Below are 18041 nucleotides of genomic sequence, written 5' to 3' on the forward strand. Positions count from 1 at the left end.
GAGTAACCTCAGTTTCCTTATCTGTAAAATAAGGATGAAAATCATCTCAGGGAATGGTTTGGAGAGAAGGACTCAAACACATACCTGCACACCCATATTCATAGCAGCGTTATTCACAGTAGCTAAAAAGTGGAAACCACCCAAGTATCTGTTGGCAGAGGAATGGGTAGACAAAATGTGGTAATTACATACAATGGAGCATTACTAGCCATAGAAAGGGAGGATGTTCAGACACCTGCTTCCACAGGGAAGAATCCTGAAAACGTGCTGAGTGAAATAAGCCAGACACAAAAGAGCAGATACTGTATGATTCCACTTACACGAGATTTCTCGAATGACAGATTCTTGGAAACAGAAAATAGACCAAAAGTTACCAGGGCCAGGGGAGGGGAGAATGTGGAATTATTGTTTAGTGGGTGCAGAGCTTCTGTTTGTGAAGATGAAAAAGTTTTGGAGACAGACAGTGGTGATGGGTGTACAATATTGTGAATGCACTTAATGCCACCGAATTGTACACTTAAACATGGTTAAAATGGTAAATTTTATGTTACATATATTTTCCTATAACAACAAAAAACTGTCAGAGGAGTTAGAGGATGTGAAATGGGTATGAGTATCACAGTGAGTCTCTCCTGGGCTTTTTCTTCACAGGTTAAAGTTAAATCAAAATGGAGCACACAGAAAAAATGACAAACCAGGCAGAGACAAAAAAAAAAAAAAAAAAAAAAAAAGAGATGGTGTGTGTTTGGGGTGGGTAAAGTACCCACAAGAGCCCCAAGGGTTCCTCTGAGATCTGCTGCAGCAGGCTAGAACCTGGCAGGGCAGGAGCAGGTCACCCAGCCTGCATGTGCAGATGGAGTGTTCCTCGTGACCGTGGGCAGGTCAGTCAGGTCCCTGGGTCACATGGGCCCAGGCCAGACTGGAGCCCTTGTGAGTCACAGCTCAATCCCCAGAGAACAAAGGGATGTGGCAGGGAGGGGCTGGGCTGTGACTCAGAGGCCACCGCTGCCCTGAGCTTCCTCCAGGTATAGCCACCCCCCCAACTCCCTGATTCGGCTCCCCTCTGTGGGAGTGGATGCAGGTGTGCCCACTTCCTGTGCAGACCATGGCAAAGGCTCCCCAGCAGAAGCTGAAGTTGTCCAGCGCTCTTTTGCAACTCCTTTTGGGAAACACAAATCACAGCAGCTATACGGATGGAGCCCTGGGTGTGTACTCTCGCAGCTCAGGGCCCTGCACACTTTGTCTCCTTTGCGTCTCTGTCTCATCCCATCAGCTAGTTGGCTTTACAGAAGAGACCATGGGCTAATGAGGTGAAGCAGCTTGCCTAAGGTTACCCCTGTCAGGCTGCAAAGGGCAGAGATTTGGGAGACTGGACTTGCATCCATGCCAGTATACACAAATGCACACTTGTGCATACATATACATGTGCACGAAAGGTTAGACTCCAAAGTATGAGCTATCTCTAGGTCATAGGTTTAGAGAGAGAATTTTCATCACTTTCCCTTGTGCTTATGAAAGAAGTTAGGGAATACAGATAATATATTTTACAACAAAAAGGACATTAAATATGATTGCATCCTAGCATTTCAGGTCATTCTTATGGGTACTTTTGGGCCCTAGAAAAGTGGATGACATCACTCCCTGAGTACTGAGTGCTGCTCACTGAGCTAGACTGGGACTATCACAATCCTGACATTTGTGTTCAGAGTTTGTAAAACTGCATTGGCACTTCAAAAAGACCAGACTCATTGGAAACAAGTTACCCTAAATGTTATGATAGATAAAAAAGGCATAACATGGATTACCCCAAGAGGGAGAAAACCATAGTACTCATTTCCAAGGAGTTGTTTGTTCTGTGGGTAAAAGACATGATGCCTTGCTTTATGGAAAGAAATTTGCTCTTTTAAGATTTTTATGTGAAAGATTATGGGAAATATGTAACCTTCCTTGTTTTACAGTCACTTTTTGATGCATGTGGTGATGGACAGCCCTGAAAAGTGAAAGACCAATAAATATGAGCAAAAAGAAATTCACTTTAGTCAATAGTTTCAATCTTGGCTCCTGAAATTTTTATCAGGGTTGAGAATTTGCTGGCAAAACTGACTCATTTTGGCGGCCCCTCCTCGGTCTTCGCCTAGGAAGCATTCATTCATTTGTCCACACGTGCACTGAGTGGTATGATGGCTAGGGCTTACTTCATTGGGAGAGGTGTAGAGGAAAGAAGATTAGGAATGAGTTGATCATTGAAGATGTATGATGGGCACATTTCTTTCTACTTCTGTGTATTTAAACTGTGTCATTCAGAAAAAAGTTAAAATAGGCATGCCTGGGTGGCCCAGTTGGTTAAGCATCTGGCTTCAGCTCAAGTCATGATCCCAGGGTCCCAGGATCAAGCCCCACATTGGGCTCCCTGCTCAGTAGGGAGTCTCCTTCTCCCTCTGCACCTCCACCCACTTGTGCTTACTCTCTCTCTCAAATAAAATCTTTTAAAAATTAAAAAACATCTTTTAAAAAGTGAAAATATATAATATTGAGCTCTTATGTTGGGCCAGGCCATGTGCTAGGTGCTGGGGAGGTCTTGGTGGCCAAGACAGGCTCAGACTGCCCTTCTGGAGTCAACAGACAGTCTGATTCAGGAAATAGATATTAACCAAATTGTCACATGAATGCAAGTAAAATTACAGCTGGTATAAGAGCTGCAAAATCATGAGCAGAGATGTAAAGGTCTGCATCATTCCACCCAGGATTGGAGGAAGAACTGAGAGTCCTCAGCTTGAGGTATCACCAAGGGGGCAGGGTGTATGTGTGTGTGTGTGTGTGTGTGCGCGCGCGCACGCATGCTCACGGGCATGTGTATACCAGCACATTCAAGGCTGAGAATGGGTCTTTGCCTGGCCCAACCACAGTGTGATAGAAGGATTTCAAAGTTGACTGAATGCCCTTCGTCCTTTCAGAGAGCTCATGTGGTGCATGTTCAAGAGGATGGCTGAGATGTAGTAGAATTCTCCAGTGGATTCCAGTTCTGCTTAGAAAAAAATCCAATCTTGGTCTTACCCTCACCCACACACTCTGCCACTCCCTGTCGTGCCTTTAGCAAGATCCCAATCTCTGTTCTTTCTCAGCCCTTGAGTATGCCATTCCTCCCATCCAGAATGCTCTTATCCCTTCTCTTCTCAGGGTCAGCTCCTTTGCAGACGTAGGTCTTGGCTCAAATGTTGCAAGGGGGAACTTCCCTCAGTGCTTCTCCCTGTTTACTTTCTCTTCCCCCGTTTTCATGGTCTCTTCCCTAGGCTGAGAGCATGGTGATAACAGGGGCTGTGCCTGGTCATACCCTGTGGCCTCTCTAACTTCCTTGTAGATGCAGAGAGTGGGTACCCAGCAGATGCGACAGCCAGGTGCCATCTGACATTGTCTCTATGCATATTCCTACTTAACTGTTTCTGTATTTTATTATTAATTATTTATTATTATTATTATTTTACATTTTGTATCTTAAAAAGATTTTGGCCTATGTACAATTGTCAAAATGGACTGTGGGAATTTGTGGAAGCTTCCCCTGAGATGACAGTGGTTTGTATATGGTTTATGTTTAGAAGTTCTCTCAAACAATAGAGATGTGTACATCTGAATTTTGTTGGGCTACAGTGGTGAGCAGGAATTAGATGCTTCTGCAGGATCCAGTAAAGGCCAGTAAAGAGAAACCACATATACCTCTGGTGATGACAGCAATTGGTCCTTCTTGTGTTTGGTTTGTGGTCACAGTTGACAGAACTTACAGTACATGCAAGCCACCGCTACCTCATACCATATATATAAAAATAACTGGAGGTGAGTTGAAGACCTAAATGTGGAAGGCAAATCAGTGGGGCTTCTAGAAAATACTAGAGAAGAATGAAAATTAGGCTAGGCACAGATTTCTTAGACAAGTTCATAAAAAGCATTATCATAAAGGAAACAAGTTTGTAAAGTAGATTTCATTAAAATTAAGGACTCTATCAAAAGACACTATTATGAGAGTGAAGAAACAAATTGCAGTCTGGGAGAAGATATTTGAAATACATATGTCCAACAAAAGATTAATCTCTAGAATATATAAAGAACGTCTGCCAACCAATAAGAAACAGATAACCCAATATAAAAAAGACAAAAGGGGCAGCCCGAGTGGCTCAGCGGTTTAGCGCCGCCTTCAGCCCAGGGCGTGATTCTGGAGACCTGGGATCGAGTCCCACGTTGGGCTCCCTGCATGGAGCCTGCTTCTCCCTCTGCTTCTCTCCCTCTGCCTCTCTCTCTGCCTCTCTGTGTCTCTCACGAATAAATAAATAAAATCTTTAAAATAAAAAAGACAAAAGACTTGAGCAAACATGTCACCAAAAAGGATTCAAAATGACCAATAAACCTATGGAAAGGTGTCAGGAGTCATCAGAAGAATTTAACCACAATGAGATACCACTGTACATCCACACAAAATGGCTAAATGAAAAAGACCACCAATACAAGTGTTATTAAAGATAGGAAGCAGCTGGACCCCTCATACACTGCTGGTGGGGGTAGGAATTAGTACCACCACTTTGGAAGATCATGTTGGCAGTGTCTACCAAAGCTCAACATATGACTCTCTGTGCTGCAGCAGTTCTAGGTGTATACCCAAGAGAAATGAGTTCATATGAGTGCCTGAGGATTTGTACACGAATGATCATAGCAGCTGTATTCGTAATTTCTAAACCATGGGAATAATCCAAATAGGCATTTGGATATATGGGCATTAACAGCCATACCAGTAAGCAAATTGTCTATCCATGCAATGGAATATACTCTGCAATGAAAGCAAGCCTTTGGGTAGAGCAGTCACCAGGAGGGGCACGAGAAAGCCTTCTAGGGGCCTGGGAGTTTTGTATTTTGATTTGGTTGGTGACGACATGGGACTATAAATATCAAAAAACGTTATTGAGTTGTACACTTAAGATCTGTGTGGTTTATGTATGTTGCAAACTATTTCATTTATGTATTTATTTGCAAACTATTTTATTGATGTATACAGTGGGGGAAAATGTACATGGTAGTCTTTTTTCTAGAGTCCACAGCAGAAGGCTAGGGAGCTAAAACACTGTCTGAGACCAGGGTAGGCCGGAGGGGAGGCCTTCATGTTCCCTGTGATGCTGCTTCTCCCAGGGATTCCTAATCGTCCTCGCCCATCCCCTCCCACTCTGTGGTGGGAGCAACACCACCACCAGCCCCTGGCGTGGTCTTCACCTGGCACAAAAGCCCAGTGCTTGAGAAGGAAGGTGGCCTTTCCTAATTGTGGTGCTGTTCAAGAGAGTGGTGTGCATCTCTCCGGTGCTCTCCTCAGACTCCCTGTAATGTCTCAATCTGGACAGGGAGGGAATCTGCCCAGAGGTTAGCTTTCCCTGAAGCTGAGGATTAAACAGTGGTGGTGGCTGGTGTTACAGGATAGGTTGGAGAGGGTCCAGCGAGGAAGTGGAACCTGCCTTTGTCTGCCCGGGCACATCACTCAGCACCCACACCCTGGGTTGGTCCTCAACAACAAATTAAAGCCTGTTGTGTCGATTGCCTGGGGCAGCCCAGGGGCTGTGCTAGGACAGATCTCTGAGCTTAATGGACCTCGGGGCCCCAGGGCATGGTGTGTGTTCTAGGGGGTCTCTGGCTCTGTGCTTAGATGCTCTTGCAGGTGTCTTTCTGACAGGAGAGGGACATGCTTCATTTCCAGGCCTCTGGGCTGGCTGATCGGGACGGCATAAGCATAAAAAAAACTACATGCCTCTAAGAAAGTTTGATGCAAACTCATTTGATGACCAAAGCTGACCTGAATTAATAGGAGGCTATTTATAGTATGTAGAAGAAATAGTCACACGCACAGCTGCAGAAATATATACATATTTGACTAAGGCTGCATCTCACCCTGCTGGTTTTTTACGTAACACACTGTACATACTTCATATTATCTTTCTAAGATGCAAACCTTATGAATTCTGAAACACATCCAACTCCAAGGGAGGGAAGAGATAGATTATGGACTTGCCTGCTACAGTTTATTCTTCAGTTGGCTGGTTAGGTCACAGTTTCTTTTTTGCTAATATAGAAGGATGCTACAGTGAGTACCCTTGATTGACTTGGAATTGATTACTGGATCAGTGGGCATGCAGATTTCAAATTTTGGTGGTTATCAGCAGATTGCCTTTCAAAGAGCTGAGAGAAAATGATAATTCTACTAATAGCGTGTGCAGTCGAATTTGGTCATATCACTCCCTTGCTTCCAAGAGCCTCTTGGGCTGTCCCCAGGCTTATGCCCTAGCTCCATTCTGTGGTGTTCACAGCCTTTCCTTTCCAGTCTGGCCCTGGCCCGTGTGACCAGTCGCTGATTGCCTGGCTTCTCTGCTACCACCATACCTGCTCCTCAGACCAGTTGCAGAGTCCCATGACCAGTCAACGACCACCCCGCACCCCTGCCACACACACCACTGCTATGTCCCCAGGGGCTCAGCTGTGGTCAGGTCAGAGCTGTTTCTGCTTTGTGGCCTTGCCTTCTGGAAGAGTCTGGGGACCCAACTGAGTTCTGGTATTCCTGGAGGTCGGCTAAAGGCTCTGAGCTGAAGGAGCTGGAGTGAGAGGGAAGGGAGGGGATATTCTGGAAGACCTGCAGCAAACCTAAGAGGAAGACTTGTATCTTCAGGCCTCTGAGGAGGCCTTGCAGAGGATTAAGCCAGGGACTGACCTGGCTAACTGGGCTTGTATTTTAAATACCACGGCTCATAATAGAGATGGTTAGGGGGATGAGAGGTTGAGTTCAAGAGAAGAGGGTAGAGAGGGGCAAAGAGCCAGGCCTCATTGTACATAAGGGGTGAGAAGAGAGAAGGGTCAAGGCCACTTCTCTGGTTCCTGGACTCACAGCATGGGTGGACAGAAGTGGCCTTCCCTGAGCCTGGGACTCAGGAGGAGGACCGAATGGTAGTGAAAAGTGCTCTGGCTGTTGGATTTCAAATCCCAGCCTGGCCTTGCTGATGCCAGGACCTTGGGCAGGTCATTTCACTTGCTTTAATCTTGCGCTGTCACCTGTATGATGGGGGTTAAGATAGCCGTCTTGCAATGTGGTGGTGAATATTCATAGTGCTAACAGTAGTCGAGGGCTGGCATGTAGTGGGTGCTGGGTAAGATCTTTCTTCATCTTCCATGAAGCCACGCTCAGCCTAGCTCCTTGGTCAGAACTGCCTGCCTCGCCATTAATTTCCAGATCCTTCTCCTTGTCAGGCCTTGCTCTGGTTTTCCCACTGAATTTTGAGTCCCTCAGAATCTAAATCACAGGTGGTAGAGCCTGGACATCTGCATTTCTGAAAAGTTCCCCAGGTGAACCCAGCTGCTCCTGAATGACAAGAGCTATGTCTTATGGGTGACCCTGGGTAAATGTTACTAGAATCAACAAACACATGAATGGATGAACTATCAACAATATGGCCTGATGTCCATAGTTAAACCCAGCAGGATGGACTGATTGTGTTCCCAGAGCAACCCAGTGTTGGGCTGGCTGCCTCAGAATCACCTGAGAGTGGTCTTTAAAGTGCAGATTCCCAGGCCAAAACAGTCTTGGTGAGTGATTCAGAAGACCTAAGCTTCGGGCCGAGCATGATTCTGTGCATGTGCAATTCTGTGCTTTGCTGAGTCAAGACACCTGTGGGTTTTGTGGGTCCTCCTGGCTCTGACATCCTCTGACTCTATCATGGAAACGCAAGGCCCTGTCCTCAAGCCACATGCCCTGGCACATCCTGCCCTGCTGGGTGAGGTTGATTTTCTTAGTGCCAGGTCACCAGGTGGAGTTTCTGGGTACTGGCAGCAGCTGCACTTCTCCTACTATTAGTAGGAATTAAAATGTCCTGCTGTTTTGAACTCAAGTGTCCCTCCACTGCTACCAAAACTTACACAAAGGCAAGTGTCTTTATTACAGCTGATGTCCCAACAACGTGGGAGCTCTATGCCTTCAGATTTGCTTTGGGTTGTGGTCTCCTGCTCCCTGCCAGCCCCTTGAGAGGGGAGTGATGAGAAACAGCTGTTCTCATCCCAGCAGAGAAAAGGCCTCAAATGCCAGGCTTCGCCTCCAGAAGCATCTGCCCCTTTCTGTTGTCCACTCCTCCCTGGCCACAGGGAAATGATTACCACCAAATGGAAGGGTCCCCCTCACTCCTCTCTTCCTGCTGCTTGCATATCTCCAGGTAGGTTTTGTGGAAGGTGCAGTCTTACTTGACCTGTGCAAGGCTGCTATGTGATAGAGTCCCCATTACGGTGTCAGAGGGGCCTCCCTAGTTCACTCTTGGCCTAAGCAGTGAGTGAATGTTCAGTAGCTGGCAGAGCCAGGACAGTACTGGATATGTGACTTGGCTGGCCCAGCTCTAGATTGCTCATTTCTTGCTGTCATCTCTTGTGTGTGTTGTGGGTGTGTGCCTCTCAGAGGGGAAGGGTAGGGATCTGGAATCCTAGAGGGGATCTTGCCAAGACTGTGAGGGTCAGGGAGGAGGGTGCTGGGTGGGTTGACCGTGTCTGGGCTGGCAGGGGAGGAGGACTGCTCCAAGGCTCATCTAGGGTGACTGGCACTCAAGCCACTGTCTTCTTTGTGACTGTGACTGAGGTGGCAATTTACTGCCTCCTGAGATCTCTGTGCCTGTATAATCTTGCCTTCTGGGTGGTTCCTCACCAGATATTTTATATTCTCTGGAAGGACTTTCCCCCAGTTTCATTCTATCTTCCTGTTTGCATAGTACTCTCGCTCCTAAAGCTTCAGGTTCTGTCCCCTGGGCTCTTAGACCTAGCAGCCCTGGGTCACTTCATTCCAGTCAGGTCTCTTCTTGTACACCCAGCCCCACAAGACCCACAGTGCTGGCTGTGACGTGGACTCTGGAGCGTACTCACCATGGGACCTCCGAGAAGTTGTTAACCTCTCCGTGAGCCCCTCTGCTTTCTTGTCTTTTGGTTTTTTTTGAAGAGGGAGGGCACACTAACCTTTGTGAAGCTCTGTGTTGGCCTCTTCATTTGCACTGTTTCCTTGAATTGCCACAGAAGCCCCATGAGATAGATACCATTACATCTCCTGTTATATAGTTGGGGAAACTGAGGCACAGGAGTCCTTTCCAGGATCTCGTAGCTGCTAAGTGGCAGAGGTCAAATTACAGTCCCAGTAGTCTTAACTTCAGAATCCAAGGCTTCAGTTGGTTGTCTGTGTTGTCAATGTGTTTAGAGTTTGCAATAGAGTTTTCTAGTAGTAAATGGAAGATCGTGTTATTGCAGAATTATGGTATCATGCAATCACATCTTTCTTGTGTTTAACTTATGTGAACTAAACTAGAAGCTCTTAGAAAAAAGAAACAAATATTTGATCCTGCTTTTCCACTGAAGTGAGTGTATGTTCTGGAGGGTTCCCCAAGCTCACATCCTGAGTGCCCCAGCTAGTGTGGGGCAGCCCTATGTATGAATCTGTCCCGACCACAGACTATCTGGAGTGCATTTGAACACGCAGCCATTGACTCTAGCTCTGGTGTGTGCTGGGCTCCTCAAGGGAGGCGGAGCCCCTCTTCCATAGGCACTTTCCTGAGGGGCTTTCCAGGGAAATTTTGGATGCTGCAGGATTTTCCCACTAACTTCAGAATTTGCGCTGCAGGGTCAGAAGGCTGCAGTTGCTCCTCCCCTTTGCAGGGTCTTTCTTAGCTGACACTTGAGGTCAGAGCACAGAGATGGAGCTAAGATTTAGCCAGAGTGTTTTATTTTATAGGAGAGTCGGGCTGTGTGTTTACTCAGGTGCCAGAGCCTATGGGATGTTGGAAGTTTGAAGGCCTGGGCCCAGGAGTCAGACAGACCCAGCAGTCCTCGCTGTTGTGTTCTGGCTGCTGGAGCTTGACCAAGCTGCTTATGCTGGAGTTTGGCTCCTGCTCTGTAAAATGTGGCTACCAGTGTGTGTCTTATGGGGATCTTTTGTGACCTAATGCGGGGGTAGAGTCAGTCCTAGATAGGTCTTGGTCATCTCCTCCCTAAATTAGAGCCGCATAGATTCCTGTGAATCTTAAATTGTCTCCAAGTGGCTAGCTACATACAATTTCATGAAACATTGTTTCCAGTTGAGCTTTTAAGAGAGCTCACCTTTTTTGCAGGTGTTTTGAAGCACTCTTTGGGCAAGTGGCATGCTCTACTTATAGGCATTTGTCCTTGCGGGTAATGAATGACGGGGTGAACCCCACTGCCGTCCTCCAGCTGAGGTAGTGAGTGTCATGTGTGTCAGTTCTGTGAAGTTCATTTTAACAAATGCCCTAGTTGGCGAAGGAACAGGTCAGAAAATCTTCCCATGCCCAAGGAATCCAGCTTTCTCCCCCAACTGGGAAAATTGCCACAGACCCCTTCCTGGGACTATTTTATATGACTGTCATCCTCATTTTGGACTTTATTTGGGGGAGGAGGGACAGTGTGTGTGTGCCCTGGTTCTCCCTTCCACTCACTAGCTCTGGGAGCCTGGGCAAGTCAGTTAAGCCCCTCTGCATGTCTGTTTCCACATCTGTGGGAAGGACATAAGAGCCCCTGCCTTACAACATTGCTGAGAGGGTGAAATGGAATCCGAGCATTTGAAGCCCTCCACGGGGTGGCTGGTACACAGGAAGGCTCCTGTCACTGTTGCCTGTGGGGAGGAGGAGGAGGACAGTGAGGGCCATGGTGAGCCCTGGGCAGCCCGTCCCCTCCTTCAGACAGGCTCTGCTTGGACAATGTCCATCTTCCATCAGGGAAGACAGGGGACCCCGACTGCTCTGACCACTGTGTCTTATCCCTTCTACCTTTGGGTGCTCTATGAATGGATAAGCATGCTCTCTGTCCATCAATAAAAATGTACCAAGTGTCCGCTAAAGACATTATTGGAGAGACTTTGAGAGAGGCAGGCAAGTGATAGAGGTTTCGCAGGAAGTGAGGTTTTTAAAACGTTTTTTGTTGTTATTGCCCTGGAACTATTTTATAGAATGAGAACTCACCCCAGCATAAGAATCATATAGGAGAGGAGATCCCTGGTTGAAATCAGAACACCCTTTGTCCTAAGGACAGTCAACCTGGACAGGAGTTGGCCACCAGTGGTATTTGCACTGAACTCTCGTTCTGGGCACTGGGATGTGACCTCGCACTGGGGAGACTGGAGACTTGTGATGAGGCCCTGAGGACACCTAATCTCCTGTCCATGCCCCCCCAAACACGCTTGCTGGGCTCACACTTGCAGCCTTGACCTAGGCAGTGAGAATGGGAACTGTTACCTGCCACCATGGCATACTCAGCTCTGCCTCTCCACGTAACTAAGCCATGTGGAGAGCTACCTGCCTAACCCTGAGGTGGCCTGACAAGAGGGCAAGTGTGGAGTTCAAAATACCAGTTGGAGCAAATATGAAAATGACATCAGCCTGTTGCACCCATTTTATCGTTGGAGCATCTTGACTTTATGTCTAGGGATATGGTACCTGAGTTGTTAGGTCTCCAGGATACATCTTCCTTTAATAGAGTGACTTGAGGGCCTGGGTGGGTACTAAGGGGTTTTTGCCTCTTGGAACCTCATTTTTCTGTGATTCTGGGATGGCCAGCTCCCCATGACTATTTCTTCATCTGTGTGAGGATGGCATCTGTGATGTTGGGATTCTGCATCAGGTTCATATCATCTCTCATTAGCATGGAGAAGTGCAGTTAGCTGGCTTTGTTCATTTGTTCAACAACTATTGTACTTGTCACTGTGTTCATGGTTGAGGTGTCACGAAACCCAGTGCAGTTGGGGAGAGACGTGCACGCACGTGAGTGGGATTTGGATGAGGGAAGAGTGTGGAGGGAGCTCTAGTGGGGCATGAGGGGGCTCTAGGAAAGCCCGAGGGCACATGAGTGGTTGAGTTTACAAAGTATCTCTCAGAGGGTGGTTTTGGGGATCTCGTTTCCAAATTCTTGCCCCAGCAACTCCCTGTGACAGCCACAGAATCTAGTGTCCAGGAAGGATGGAGTAGACATACAAGTAACAGTAGATAATGCCAACCACTCATGAGTGCCTCTTCTTGGCTGAACCCTCAGCATAGATTACATCACCTAACTTTAGCGCATAACCCACTGAGAAGAGGTGCTGTGGTGTCCTAGCCCTTCTCCTACTGCCTTCTATCCTCTTCTCTTGTGACCTCTGTCTCCTCCTTGCCATTAATTATGCTGTGTCCTTCACCCAGAGCAACCCTGGACTGTTGGCCTGGCAAGCTCTTAGTCCTCCTTCAAAACTCAGCCCAGGCAGTGCCTCCTCTGAGAAGCCTTCCATGCGCCCCTCAGGCTGATGTAGGCACTTGATCCCCTTGTAATTATATATTTCTCGATTACTGTGTTATCATGTGGTACTGTGATGATGTGGGTTTTTTTTTTTATTAAAAGAAACTTTGAGACCATTTTAATAATTCCCAGAATACCTAAACCCTTTTTTTTGTTCTTGTAAAAACATTAGGGGTACAGATATAACAGAAGCCCACCTTAACCTCCAGTCAGTCCCATGTTCCTCCTCAAAGGATGCCATTTAAGAATAACATCTTCTCAATAGTCTGCATGCTCCTGGGCACAGGCCCTTTCTTCTGTATCCACATAGACACTGGAGCTGATCTGTGAGAGAATGAGGGTGAGTGGATGGTACCGATGCACCACTGTGTCCATGCTGGTCAGGGCACTGCTTGGTACCTGACTGTGGGTGGGCCTTGAAGGGAGAGAGTGCTGGGGCTTGAGCCAGCCACCACATGATATTCTGGGGACAGCAGAGCTGCTGGTGCCATTATCTCTGGTTCAGTTTACTGGCTTCAGCAGCCCTCAGGGGTGGTGGCCTTGGTACTAGCCAAGGCCTCTGGGTCACAATTCTTGGCCATCGAGGAGGTGAGGTCATCTGGGGCAGGTGGCTTGGGACCTTGTGGTCATAGACTGGGTTGTCCAATCAGCCTTCAACTCTGACGTTGGCTTTGACCCTGAGATTGGCAGACAAAAAAAAAAATGTATTCATCTCTCTCCCTATTCTGATAAAAGCCTGGAGGACAAACTTTGGCTGATAAATGTTTATAAAGCCCCCTGAATGCCAAGCATGATGCAAAGCAAGGAATATGCAGAGCCTCTGCAGACCTCTCCAGAGGGTGTGTCCTCTTTTTGAGATCTGAGGCTAAAAAGATTTTATTTGGTGAAGAGTCTTGATTTGTTATTTGTAACTGGTGAGGGGTTTGATAACACATAAAATATTTTATATCTATTGTGATCAAGCATGTCACAGTGTTTATTAAATACTAATAATATACTTAACTCTGGCTTTGGGTGGAGGGCATTAGGGAAGCAGAGTGGGATCTGAGTCAAAAGCATGGACTCTGGCGGTGCTTTCGGCGGTCCTGCGGATCTGTCTCTTGCTTCAACAGTGTTTGGACGGAACAGACCCAGGGACGCCCCTTCTACCAGCCAACGGCCACCCTCCAACCTTTTTTCCAGTCGCAACCTTCGGAGCCATCTTCCTGGCCATCTTCTGCCACCGGCAGCGAACACCCAAGTTTGAATTTAATTCCTTGTCCAGGATCAACCATGAGCTCCCAGATTCGTCAGAATTATTCTACCGAGGTGGAGGCCGCCGTCAACCGCCTGGTCAACATGCACCTGCGGGCCTCCTACACCTACCTCTCTCTGGGCTTCTATTTCGACCGTGACGATGTGGCTCTGGAGGGTGTGGCCCACTTCTTCCGCGAGTTGGCTGAGGAGAAGCGCGAGGGCACCGAGCGTTTCTTGAAGATGCAAAACCAGCGCGGCGGCCGCGCCCTCTTCCAGGATGTGCAGAAACCGTCCCAAGATGAGTGGGGGAAGACCCTGGACGCCATGGAAGCCGCCCTGCTTCTGGAGAAGAGCCTGAACCAGGCCCTTCTGGATCTGCATGCCCTGGGTTCTGCCCGCGCGGATCCCCATCTCTGTGACTTCCTGGAGAACCACTTCCTAGATGAGGAGGTAAAACTCATCAAGAAGATGGGCGACCACCTGACTAACCTCCGCAGGCTGGCCACCCCCCAGGCTGGGCTGGGCGAGTATCTTTTCGAAAGGCTCACTCTCAAGCACGACTAGGAGCCCCTGGAGACCAGCAGCCTTTGAGGGGCTCCTCTGGCAACCCCCCGGTGCCAGGGCTTGTGCCTGAACCTTTTCCCATGCAGCCACTAGGCAGCTTTTTAACCATTCTGGAGCCCTTTCCCAAAACGTGGACCAAATGGAGACAATAAAGCTTTTTGCAGCAAAAAAAAAAAAAAAAAAAAAAAAAAAAGCATGGACTCTGAAATCAGATTGGATAGGTTCAAATCCCATCCTTCCTGTGATAAGCTTTGGGACCCTCAGCAGGTCAATTAGCCATTCTGTGCCTCAGTTTCCTCCTATTCAAAAGAGGGATCATAATAGCACCCATTTCACTGGGGTCAGGGGGAGAAGAGGAAGTGAAATAATGCATGGGGAGTACTGAATGTGATGTGAAGTAGATGCTCATCAAAGGCTGTTAATATCAGTAGCAGTTCTTAATTAGCACAAGAAGTTTACATCAGTAAGAATTGAACGTTTAAGACCTGATTTCTGTTCTTGTGTTTGCAGTCTTTTGGAGGAGATTAGACTAAGGTACTTGATACTACTAACAGTATGTGACAGTAGCAAGTAAGTCCCAGTGGTGCGATTTGTATTGCAAGTCTTACAGGAGCTGGGGCAGGGGAGTTCCTGGGAGAAGATGGGGCTCCCTGAGGACATGTCAGAGGGGTGGAAGGAGTGGAGAAGGGACAGGGGAAGGACCATGTGGTAAGTGACAGGGAAACATTCCAGGCCAGTTGGGTGGGCAGCCATTGTCAGGGTAGGCGGTGTTGAGGGGGCCAGCTCGGATCTGCTTCATCCAGAGGTGAAATGACATGTGCCTATGGAGTGGAAATGGGATGAGAGAGTCAGAGAAGCTACTGCTTCTCTTCCTCCTCCTCCTCAGTTATAAATGCACTTATTATATTTTCATGACTATTGACCTGGAATTATAGGATGCAAAGTTGGGGGGTTTCATGTGGCTATATTGTTTTACAGAAAACAAACTTGCAGCAACCTTATCTGTTGAGAGGATTACTGAGAACTTGGTTGGGGTTGGGGGAAACTTTAAATAGATACAATTACTTGTCATAAAATTCCCAAAGCTTCTTATTAAAGCATACCATACCTGCAGAAGTGGGCACAGGTCATAACTGTAGCTTGATAGATTGTCACAAACTGAACACACCCGTGTAAGCAGCACCTATATTAAGAAACAGACCCTTAGCCAGCACTCTAGAAGCTCCCTCAGGCCCTCTTCAGCCACTGCTCCCCTGCTACAACTGCCGTCCCAACTGCAAACAGCTTTGGGTAGTTGGACCTGGTTCTGGGCTTTCTGCAGATGGACTCATATGGCAGATGCTCTTGTGTTGGTATCTTGTGAAGAGCCATCCTTAATGCTGCAAGTAGCTGTAGCTCATCTGTTCTCATTGCTGTGAATTACCACCATTTATTTCATTCATCCTACTGCTGATGAGCATTGGGGTCGCTTCTGGTTTAGGGCTTGAGTTAGGCCAGATAATGGCCCCTTGAAAGATGTTCGTGACCTAATCCCTGGTTACAGGTCCCATTGACCAGTAATATCCATAACTAAGTTACCATACACAGCAAAGAGACTTAGCCAATGTTAGTTAAGGATAATGACATGGAGAGATGATCCTGAATTATCTGGAAGGGACCAATTGTAACAAGGATCCTTAAAGAGGGCATTGGGAGGGTCCGGTGCAGAGAATGAGACATGAAACAGAGATGAGAGAAGGGATTTGAAGATGCTACATGGTTCTGAAATGTAAGATGGGGCCATGAGCTGAGGAATGCAGGTGGTTTCCAGAAGTTGGAAAGGGCAAGAGAATGGGTTGCTTTCTAGAGCTTCCAGAGGAATGCAGCCCTGCTGACCCATTTTAGACCCATTTCTGACCTCTTGAACTATTAGATGATAAATTTGTGTTGTCTTATGCCACTATGTTTGTGGTAATTTGTTATAATAGCAATAGGAAACTAATAGAGGGCTGTTATGCATAGTGCAACTGAGAACATTCTAGAAAATGTCTCTTGGTGCACATAAAGACGTAGGGGCAAATGCAAGTATTCCTGTAGTCCTCAAAGGTGGTTAGATCCATATGTGCTCCCACCAACAGCAGGGGTGAGAGTTGTGGTTTCTTACGTTCTCACTAATACCCGGTGCTTCCTGAGAAGAGAGATTTTTCGGAGAAGAAGTAGCAGGGCTTGGTGTCCAAGGGACACAGTTGTGCCTTTCAGGAAGTTGGTGCTCAGCAAATGGTGTCAATGCTGAGGAGAGGAATGAGGAAGTGGTGGTGCCAGAGTTTCTAGCTGGGGGAAGTGGAATTCCTCTTCCATGGAAGTGACTGGGATGGGAAATACTGACTAACTTTAGATTAAAACAGAACTTTCCAGCTTCAGAGTTAGAACACCACTTATCTTGGCAACTTTGTGATTAACCAGGGTGAGTGGTGGGTATCAGGCAGTGGCAGGAAGGCCTGTGCTGTTCAGCTGGCTGCTCAGAGTTTGAAAACTGCCCTCACGTAAGCGCTGTGACTTTAGGCTACTCACAATCTTCGGAGCTCTGGATTTGCCATTTGTAAAATGGATGTGGTCCTGCCTTCCCTGTGGGCTGTGGGTGGATTAGAAGCCTCCGAGCTGGAGGCCTGAGTTTACTGCCTGCACACAGGTGCTGAATCAGAGGTAGCTGTGGTCATTAGGGACAACGGTATTAAGCTCATAAATTCCTTTTATAGAAGTTGGCAACCCTGGGTTCAGAGTGTTCAAGGGACTGAGTGGCTTTCTTGGGGGAGGGGTCTGAGACTATCACCCACTTGGTTGGCATCCAGGGTGGGTGGGGTCAGGCTCATAGTCCACCCTTCTAGGGCATTACAGAGACACTCTCCTCACAGCCCCCATTCCTGAAACTACTTTTGAAACTATTTGTTCGTCATTTGTTCATTCATTCGTTCACTCATTCAGCCCCTACTGAGCCTTACCATGCACATTGTAATGTACAGGTTAGGGGCACAGACTCCCAGATCAAATGCTTGGTTTGAGTCTCGGTTTTACCATTTTATTGTCTGTATGGTATTTGGCCAAATCTTAACTTCCTCGTGCCCAGTTTCCTGATTTGTAAAGTAAAGCATATCTGCCTCCCAGGGTTGATGTGAGAAATGGATGAAATAATCTGTGACAGTGGCTGCCCTTGGGCACCCCCTCAGTGCTGGGGTGCAGAGTTGGGTGCCCTCAATCCTTGCCCCTTGTCACAGGCAGAAGGGTGATGGTTCATCAGTGGTTGTCTATGGAATACTTTCACCAGTACCGGGAGGGAAAACCTGAAACCCTGACCCAGGACCAGCTGGTGCTCTCTTAGAGGGTAGGCCCTGACCTCTCACAGCTGCTCGGGAAATGTGGCTTTGAGGAGAATTGGCATAGTTTGGAGATGTAAGTGTCGAACCCTCTTGCAGCAGTTACTATGCTGTGGAAGGGCTTATATATTGCGCTCATGTGGCTTCCAGGCTGAGCCGAGGTGGGCCGAGGTGTTCACAGCTGCAGAAGTGACTCTGGTGTGGGTTGTTTACTTTCTCCCGTCTCCCTTCATAGTGGGGCTGGTGGGGATGTGGTGGCTCTGAGACTCCAAGTCCATGTCTCACTACCCTTCCGTCTCTCCTCATTCCAGGATCCACATCTTCCCTCTTGCCTTTTTCTGGGCCCTGCTGTAATACACATGCCTTAGCTGATGAAGTTAGCCCTGATGGAAGCCAGAGCAGTGGTCCCAGACAAGGATCCAGATGCTAAAAATATCTCATGATGTGCTCTCTTTGCAAGTTAAATAAAAGAGCAGCATTGGAGACTGTGGCTGGGGATTCTCCCCAACACTGACTCTTTTCAATGCCTTGGGGTGCAAGAGTCCAAGGTATCTGGTCCTGCTCACCTGGATCTGA

At 47.5% G+C, this 18041-nt stretch overlaps 2 protein-coding genes across 3 annotated transcripts in view; both read left to right on the forward strand.

The window, feature by feature from the left end:
* ARHGEF3 (Rho guanine nucleotide exchange factor 3) overlaps nucleotides 1-18041 on the forward strand; it is a 304915-nt gene that overhangs the window by 16624 nt on the left and 270250 nt on the right. The window lies entirely within an intron of this gene.
* Nucleotides 13359-14122, forward strand: LOC112665945 (ferritin light chain-like). Its single transcript, XM_035703422.2, has one exon. The coding sequence runs from the start codon at nucleotides 13588-13590 to the stop codon at nucleotides 14113-14115; it is 528 nt and encodes a 175-aa protein (XP_035559315.2). The 5' UTR covers nucleotides 13359-13587; the 3' UTR covers nucleotides 14116-14122.

This window comes from Canis lupus, chromosome 20 (assembly GCF_003254725.2).
Source record: "Canis lupus dingo isolate Sandy chromosome 20, ASM325472v2, whole genome shotgun sequence".
Taxonomy (NCBI): domain Eukaryota; kingdom Metazoa; phylum Chordata; class Mammalia; order Carnivora; family Canidae; genus Canis; species Canis lupus.